General features: G+C 43.9%; 1 protein-coding gene across 2 annotated transcripts in view; it reads right to left on the reverse strand.

The window, feature by feature from the left end:
• Positions 1-793: 793 nt before the first annotated feature.
• The window catches only part of neurl1b (neuralized E3 ubiquitin protein ligase 1B), a 46,509-nt gene continuing 37,999 nt past the window's right edge, over positions 794-9,303 (reverse strand). For both annotated transcript variants that reach the window (XM_019870072.1, XM_019870074.1), the window contains exons 4-6: positions 5,198-5,932; positions 2,676-2,801; positions 794-1,633 (exon numbers count right to left, since the gene is read on the reverse strand). In XM_019870072.1, the coding sequence (XP_019725631.1) occupies positions 1,386-1,633; positions 2,676-2,801; positions 5,198-5,932 (1,109 nt within the window). In that variant the 3' untranslated portion in view covers positions 794-1,385. The remainder of the gene's footprint in view (positions 1,634-2,675; positions 2,802-5,197; positions 5,933-9,303) is intronic.

The raw sequence follows: 9,303 nt of genomic DNA on the forward strand, positions 1-9,303 counted from the left end.
TATCTACCAATCTAAAATGTTGAAAATGGCTTTCTTTGATGAGGCAATGTTAATGGTTGAACAAAGGTGACATTTTGCGGTCTCCTGAAAAGCGATGATTTGGAGGTATACAACGATTCCGCCGGACACAAGCAATAATGTTTGGTTTCGAATCCCAATTAATTCCTCTTTTGCTTTGACTCAACATTTCAAAAACCTCCGTCAGGTTGGAAGTTTTAGTCTAAAATGTTCCCAAAAATGTGTTGTTTCTTTTCCATAAATGTCGGAATGAAGTTGCATTAAAATGTCCGAAAGAGTGACATTTGTCTTGCCTGACTGTTAGTTCAGCACCACTCAACCTCTGGCCCGAGAATGGGCCCTGGATAGCTCATGATCAGTTTGAAAAAGTCTGCAGCTGGAAACCGCTGATGCCGTTAACGACCACAAGGGGGGGTTAAAGTTTTATCTCGGAATAGTGTGTTATGTTGGGCAAAACATTAAGTCTCTTATGAACCAACCTAAAATGCATGTTTTTGAAATGTGGGAAGAAACCCCTACAAGCACAGGGAGAACATGCAACGCCCACACAGAAGGGCCACAGCCTGAATTACGAACCCATGACTGCAGAACTGTGAGGCGGATGCCCTAACCACTCATCACCAAGCCACCATTTGTGTTACATGTAATTTTAAAATGTATAATGAATGCACTCAATTTAGTGCATGATCAATATGCTGAATGGATTAAAAACATCAACATAAAAAAAAGCAATTTTTTATAGTGCTGTCTTGTGTTGGAAAAAAAACAGTTTGAAATGTATTAACTCAGATTTATTTTTCTCTCAATGTGCAAAACCAGACTCTACATTTCCAACAACCTCTTTATACACGACTTCATTTACCATTCACATATCGCTTACACATTCCGGGGTCCCTTTAATATCTGAAAATCTGTCTTTGTCCATCACAAACCTTATTGTACTGCACATGAAATCATATGACCCGGATTGTCAGTTTATCACTTGAACACAAAATGTGACAAAATGATCATCAAAGGCACTAAAAGTCTTATCCGTGTTTTCCAGCTGAAGCATAAAAAGATTTGCAGCCAAGACATTTATCATTTTGGGAATACATTTAGCAACATTAGAGAAAGCACACTGATGATGGGTGAAGAACATTGGCACATAATGCATCGCATCACTCGTTACCAAAAATATAAGCGCTCATGTATGCAGTCTATTTGTTAAAATGATGATTAGACAGCGTAGCTTTGTTTGTTGCCTCCAGAGATGATTAACATACAAAATCCCATAGGCACAATGATGTCCTCTTATGGCTAATCTGCAGTTGGCATCCAACCATGCCTGAGAAAAGGGGAGACGAGCGCTTCCATGCCAACAGTCATCACGGCCGATATGTTTTGATCACATCTTTGATGGGCCTCCTGCATATCGGGCAGCAGGCGTTGATCTGCCTCTTGAGCTTCAGTCCGCAGTCGTTGCACAGGCACATGTGGCCGCACGTGTAGATAACCGTGTCCACTTCTTGATCGAAGCAAATGGTGCATTCCCCGTTCTTTTCACAAGAGGGCCAATCGGAGCCAGCCAAGCCGGGAGAGACGGGAGGGCTGAGAGGGGAGCTGGGAGCAGTCACTACGTAGAAGAAGAGAAAATGTTTAGGACGTATTCTGCTCCCAATTCTTCTTTGTACTTTCCAAAAGTCGGGAACGCTCTATGGCAGGGGTCCCCAACCTTTTTTGCCCCACGGACCGGTTTATGTCAGACAATATTTTCAGGGACCGGCAATGAAGGTGTGGCGGAAATAATACAACAAAATAATATGGTATGAGCTGCATGAAAACTGTGGTGTTTTCGAAATATAATAATAAACACAAGGAGCGTCTAATCTGGCCGCAACACTCTGATCGCTATGGTCATGTTTAATGCCTTCAAAATACGATGCAATACAAATTCAAAGTGCATGAAAATGACGACTCACCACAGCCCCGAGCTTGATTTTCTGCAACCAGACGGTCCCATCTTGGAGTAATAGGAGACAATGACACCTCAAGTGTGTGTTTTGCGTCAAGTCTACTTCGTAATTTTGTTTTAGTCGCCGTTGCTGCAGAAAAGCACCGAGCTCTGGTGTTTTTTTTTAAAGCGGAATCGGTCACGTGACGGGGGAAAGCGTTGCTTGACGTGCGTCAAGCGTGACACAGACGGATGTAACGGAGAATACGGTAATTTTTCAAAATAAAACATCTTTCGTATTCCGAAATAAAACGGAATTAAGGCAAGTTCTTTCTGTGCGGCCCGGTACCAAATGCCCTGCGGACCGGTACCGGTCCGCGGACTGGCGGTTGGGGACCCCTGCTCTATGGCACTGTGCTGCCTCTTACAGGTCAGTCTTGGTACTACGACAGGCATCTGGTTTGGAGGACGAAATTAATGATTGCCGCTGGGGACATTGTTGTGTGTGTGATGTAAGTGTTGGTCATCTGAATTACCCCACACAGTGTAAGAGCACTAAACACTAACATGCCATTTTTTTCCTGGTCATACAGTAAGTGGAGTCTTACATTTTAAAATTGGATACGATATTAAAAGTTAAACATCACCATGTGTGCACACCGGTTTAGCTGATACACTTTCCTAGCCAGCAACAGATAATGTGCCGTAGGTGTGTTGTTCTCACCCAGAGAGGATTCAGACGCAGAGGAGGATCTGTTGACACTGAAGGCCAGATCTGAATCGCTGTCATCTGGACTGCTGCTCTGGGAGGTGCCGGGAGATGTGGAGGGAGGACTCGGCTGTATCGTTCCTGGTCGCAAAGATAAAGACAGTAATGAAGAGGTATGCGGAGATGCAGAATAGGAAGTGCATGTTTTTACCCTGATGCAAGCTCAGCCTTTGAACTGGTAGAATTGCTCATATTGTTTATTATGTCTTAAAGTTAGACTGGGAGGGTTTTTCTTTTTCTTTGACGCTAATGATTTTGGATCTCAAAATATGGTCAGCAGATGATGGGAATTTTAGGGGGGTTTGTGGAACTCACACGGAATAATGAGTGCTTTAGAAACTGTGATTGCTCAGCCATAAATGAGTAAATGTGAAGTTAACGTCACATAAGGACTCTACATTGTTTTGACCAACATAAGTTTGGACACAGTATTTCATTTGAAGGCTTGCGCAACCTTTGTCCAGACTTTTTACCGAGAGAATACATTTTCTGTAGCACTTGTTTTCATTAGGATAGCAGGCAAACAGGAGCTTATCCCCGCTGACTTTGGGTAAAACTCTGGTCACTAGCCGATTGCAGGGCAACATATAAACAAACCACCATTCACACTTAAAAGCGCACTTTATGGACAAGTTAGAGTATTCAATCAAGCTAACATTTTTAGAATGTGGGACATTGATAAGCTCCACAGAGGAAAGTCAAGTCACAATTTGACATCAAGGGCGAGCTCTCCCAGTGTTTTTGTCTTTTCCAGTCAGCCACATAAAGCTCTCTTGATCACCGACTCATTGCCAGATTGTTCACTCCGCACCAATCCAAGACTTTGCATGGATTGATCTTCCGTTGCCGATCGTCTCTCCCCCCTGACTTTATTGCCTTGTCATTCTCATGGTAATCTCTTCTGCCCCCGACCATGAGTTCTGCCCTTAGCATGCTTGCCCGTCCCCATGGCTGTTTGGTGTTTTGCTACAACAACGACCTAGTGTGGCTTTTCCCCATCCTGCTATAAGTGGATCATGCAGCATGACATGACCTGGCCCCAACCCCGTTCCCAATCTTGAAAGAATCTTTTGTCTGGATTTAAAAGATGAGTTCACTATTCTTTATCTGGACTTTGAAGTGAACTGCGTTGCTACTTGTTAGTTGTCAACTCTTAACTATTCCCGTGGTCCAATGTGCTGCATTTGGGTTCTACACGAGCTCATGTCAGGCTGAGATTCAAACACAGAAACACAATACTGTGAGGCAGATGTCCGAACCGCTCGCCCTCTGTGCAAATCCAACTAGATAGGCAGATCAAGATCTAATTTTCGCAATTTGATTCACAATTAAAGTTTGCCCCTACTCCAGGATCACAATGTCAATACCCATGACTGAATGTAATCGATTTGTTTGTTTTTCATTTTGAATATGCTTTAATGACACGTGTTGATTTTGCTGCAGGGGTTAAATAGCTGTTAACAGAAAAGAGTCTTTTGCATTCAGGTTTAACGTCTCAGTCAGCCTTGTTCATGTCATTGTGCCCGCTGCTGATTGTCGAAACCTCTGCTCACTACATTGTAGTTGGGCAAATGGTTTGATCTTCTGACTTAAACCACCCTCTGTGAATATTCCTGTTTTACTATCTGAATCAAGCTGATATTGTTTTCCCCAACTCCCAAATGATACAGTCCCATAAATGATTTAATGTACCACAAAATAACTTTGTACCTATGAAATGGAGAGACAAACAAACACATATAGTGTATAGTGCTCCATGACTTTATTTTCCTTGGGGCATTTATTTTCTTTATCTGCTGTTTAAGTCAAAATGGAACTGTTTCCCGCGTCACAGGATTAAAAATAGATCAGTCCTGTCATTTTCGGTCATTCTCCATGAACCAGGAAGTAGACTTCCCTGAATAATGTTTTTTCACTTTGCCCATTTGTGCCACAATGGAATCATTGGCCTGCCAGAGAATCATAACTTGTTCTGTCTTGCGTCATCCTGTCCATGTAGATCAGGAAAGGGCATTTTAGAAACAGAAGGCTCGATGAGCAGTTCAACCTTGCCGGAGGTTTCGCTCTACTTAGTTCTAATCCAGTGGAATGCTTGTGTTCTACTCCGGTGTTTCTTAACCGCTTTTTGTTTTAGCCAAGGTATATATTTCACCTTCTTTTTTATTTACTTGTTCCGTGTGAAATCTGGGCCTGTAAACTGAAGAGAGCTATTCTGTAAAGTGAATGGCAACAGGTGAATACACTAGTTCAGTGTATCCTCTACTATTTAGTGGAGTGTTCAATTGCTCTGCCCGTCACAGTGCACGTCAATGGCATACTGTAGCTAGGGGGACAAAATACATTATTTGTAAAAAATTGATTTCAGACCAATTGTGCCATGAGGTAAGATAGTCGGGAATCACTCTTCTAAGTGTAATAGCCCAAACCAATCCCGTTTTTGCTTCTAATTTTGCTTGCTGTATATACTCTAAACTTACCAAGTATCCTGAGTCTGTTGACAGCCCCATGCAGGGCGAAGAAGGCCCACAGCACCTGAGAAGAGTCTACGCAAAGCAGCCTGCCACGTCCCACTCCGTTCACCCCATGGTGCACCTCTCCGCTGGGCAGCAGGCTGAAGCTGAGTACGTCCCCGGAGCACGGCATGGGAAAGCCACGATGCACCACCCAGTACTCCTTACGGTCCAGCAGAACCTCGGGGTCAGCCGGCAGGTCCCCGGCGTGCAGACTCGCGGGGTCACAGGACGTCAAACCAAACAAGAGCGCCCCGAAATACGGCAGACCCAAATGGCCAACCTCTACATATAAAGTCTCTCCCGTGTGTAGCGGTCGATCACTGAACACAAGAGTCCGACTGCTTTCCAGAAAGTGAATACAGGCGGCCGAGCGGTCTGCGGACAGTGTGATGTCGGAGCCGCGAATGGGGTGAAAGTGCAAGTTGCCGTCCAGCGGGGAAGGAAGGTTGCGGATCACCCTGGAGAATCCGGTGGAGGCAGATGAGGCTGAGGTGGCGGAGGATGTGTTGGAAGAGTAGCAAGGGATTAGCTGAGTGTAAGTATTGAGCTGAATGTTGGCCATCTTGGCAGCGGCAGCCTGGTTGTTTTCCAGTTTATTGTTGCTATAATTGGCCGAGTCGTGGCTGCTCTGGGGCAGATAGGCACTCAGGCGGGCCGTGCTCAGGCAGCTCGATCCAACGCTCTCGGCAAACGTGCTTTCTGTATGGGGAGAAAAAATGCGTGACTTGATTATATCAGGACATTTTGTGGTTAACTCACTTGCTCTTAGGCTAAAAATGTGATCTGCGTGTGTCACTGAGGCCCCTTTAGGTTCGTGTTCAGTCGACTTTCTTATTGACATTGCTAATTGGACTGCAAGTGTGAAAAGGAGTTAAAACAACAACTATCAGTGACGATACGATACCACGCTTTGGTAATCTGACACGATGTGGCAATTTCCTGGTAGACCCGTTTGCAAATTCCACTGCTTTGGCCCGCTGTTCCTAACGGACTCATTTTAAAATCAGCAGCGACATTGCATTGGCAACATTTAAATCTATGATAAACGTGTTCGACTGTCACTCAAATATTGTCCATTATAATGTGGAGGGCACTGAATGCACTACTTTTGTTGATAAGAATGCCACTCAATCTCTATAATTTAATGCACAGCTAAAAACAACACCAGTGTAACTTTATTACAACCTGTCTGTACAAATAATTATTATTATTTTCATTCAAACATTGTAAACTAACTTTTTACGTCAGTCTGCCGCCGGGGCATATTCTTAGTCTCATCTCACGTTCTTTGTCTCTGAATACATTTTCCTGAAGTTCCAAAGATCCAATGTGTTAAGTTGCCATTTCCAATCAAAAGTGTGCATGCTAATGTCAAAATTGGTAATTGAGGGTCGGGTGGCAGCCAGCAACAAGCAAATTAGCGACACGGCTGTCCTTTTTGAATATTCGTCACATAAAGCCAAAGAAAAAGCTCATTTCATCATTGATGCTCGTTGAGCTGAGGCTTTGCATGGCAGCATTTTGAACTCTGAAGATTTCTATCAGTTTAGATGTGTTATTTTCTCAGACATTTTGTTCGTGTACATTTAGAATGTTGACTTTGCACAGTCTGACGTAATGCAGGTTGCATAATGAGCAGGGCCTTTTTCTAGTTCAATACAAATAACAGCACATGACTCATGGGCATTTTGTTACCGTTTTCATGACTTTCCTTCCCTATGATATACTTCACTACACTGCGGCATTGAAAAGGTTTCATTACACAAGTGCTGTAAACTAATCTGGCACTAGTCGTGTCTGATTTGACTTATGGTCCATTCCTTTATGACTATTTCTAGTGATGGCGTATAGCAGATGAGCGCACTGGCCCCTCACCAAAGCTCCTGGGATCTGCCGCCTTGACCAAACATGGCCATAGCTCCTGTCAGACTGAATATAAACACAGTAAGGGAGGGAACTGCAAGGCAGGCGGTGGTGGGAATAAAAGGAAACCCAAAGGGGCCCAAAAAAAGCGCGGTAAAGAAATGGCAAAAGTCTGCTGAAGGAGCCATTAAGAGTGAGAGAGGTTCAACAAAATGGAGGCTTGATATCTCCTATATGTTGTTGCTCACTCAATGATGCTCCTACCTAAAGTTGGCATTGGAACTGGGCAGCACAGCTGCTCTCTGCCCTCTCTGGAAGCTTCTTAAATTAGCTCTGTAGATATTGACACTATGTAAATATGGTCCTGAGGTTGAGTGGACATCAAAGCTATTTTCAACCTACAAAGGCTGTCAAGTTGACCTTTTATGTTGTCTAAGTATTTGGTTGAAGTATCTGGAAAACAAAAATATGCTCACGTTCCTTTGCCATCATTCCTCATGAAGTGATCATAGAGTAGCCGTAAAAAAATGGCTACAGAGGAACACTACAGGCCTACAACCTTGAATGTCTTGTGTTTCGAGTTCAATGCATTACTGGTACAGTGGCACAACAGCGGTGTAACAGTAAAGTTCCAATTTATATGCCAGAATTTCACTTGCACATTCCCCAACAAGATAATGAGATGAGTTTCCGGATTCAAAGGATGATACACTTGAAAAGGTTGAAAGAGAGAAGCTTGCTGCCTGTTTGCAAACAATTAGTTTTGCTGTGGAGAGGAAAGACACATAACTCGCCTTGGTTCCCCCATCTCATGTTTTACTGCTTCCGCACTGGCTCTTACTTTTTTTTTTTGTTTGTTTGTTTTTTTAAGGGCACTTCTAAGCATGACGTAATATGATTGGCTGCTTGCAGAGTTAAGTAAACGAGCCACCTCTTTGAAGTCAACTGACTTTTTTCCTCCTTCGCAACGAGCAGAGAGGCGAGGGGTGAGCAGTTAGGCACCCAGGAGGAGCAGTAAGGGAGCAAGATGAAAGTTAAATGTATTGATTTATAGAAGCTAACATGGTACAACGTTTCTTCTGTATATTTTGTTTGAAAATTAAATCGCAGTCAGTGATGTTGTAGCACTACACTCGCCTGACTTGTTTGCAGGGAACGTGGGTTCAGTTCCCACTCAGTGAAGGTGTGAATGTGAATGTAAATGCTTGTTCATCTCTATATCTACCCTGCGACTGGCTGGGGATCTGTTCAGGATGTAGTCCGCATTCTGCCCGCCCCAAGTCAGCTGGGATTGGCTCAAGCACCCCGCAACCCTGAGCAGTGTAAGTGGTATTGAAAGCGGATGGATGGATATAATAGATTGTGTTTCATGGGAAAACAAATTTGCTTTTATTTACCCCAATATTGAAGAAACGGTCATTTTAGAGTTACCATACAATCAGAATCTAATCTCTGCCAATGTCTATGAATAATACTGTCATAAGTTGTACTATTTTTTGTGCGATAAAATTACCATAGATAAAAGAATAATAAAAATAGTTGGAGCTTCTAGAAATATTAACTGTTTAAATGTATACAATTTTCTTTAATAATAATAATAATAATAATAAAAATACAATTTGTACTTAAAGCAAAGTAAATATCATCGTAAAAAGCTTTTCTAACGTTAATATTTTATATATATTAGTTTGACCTGCCGAGCCAAATATTTTGTAATCATTTACTTCACTTCCGGGTCACTTCCGGGTTGAGTGAACGCTGGCGCGTCTGGCTGCCGCTGCTCACCCGCTATTATTCTTTTTAGCGTTTGTTTTACGGTTTTTTACGGTTTACTCTCGTCATGGGAGAAACCCTCATCTCCTGTCCCAATTCGTTGTGGTTTTGGACCGTCGGTCATCGCACGGTTGTCCTCGGTCGCGCTGTCGTGGCGTCCTGCCTGTTCGGCTGTCGGACGGTGCTCCGTGCCTTCTCCGCCCCTCTGTGCCCCGTGGTGGGGGTCGACGGGGCCTGTGTCTGGGCTACGCTGCTGTGGACCGTCCTGTCGCTCCTCCGTCTGCCCGTGGGGGGACTGCTGCGGTGCTCAGCCCTTCTTGGGCTCCGCTTCCGGTGATCGGGCTCCCCGCCTGCATTGCACCGTTTCCCGGGCGTCGCTCCTCGTCCTTCCCGGAGGTGCATCCGCCGTGGATCTCGTCGGGGCTTCCACCTCG

Source organism: Hippocampus comes, unplaced genomic scaffold, assembly GCF_001891065.2.
Source record: "Hippocampus comes isolate QL1 unplaced genomic scaffold, H_comes_QL1_v1.1 scaffold9, whole genome shotgun sequence".
NCBI classification, from domain to species: domain Eukaryota; kingdom Metazoa; phylum Chordata; class Actinopteri; order Syngnathiformes; family Syngnathidae; genus Hippocampus; species Hippocampus comes.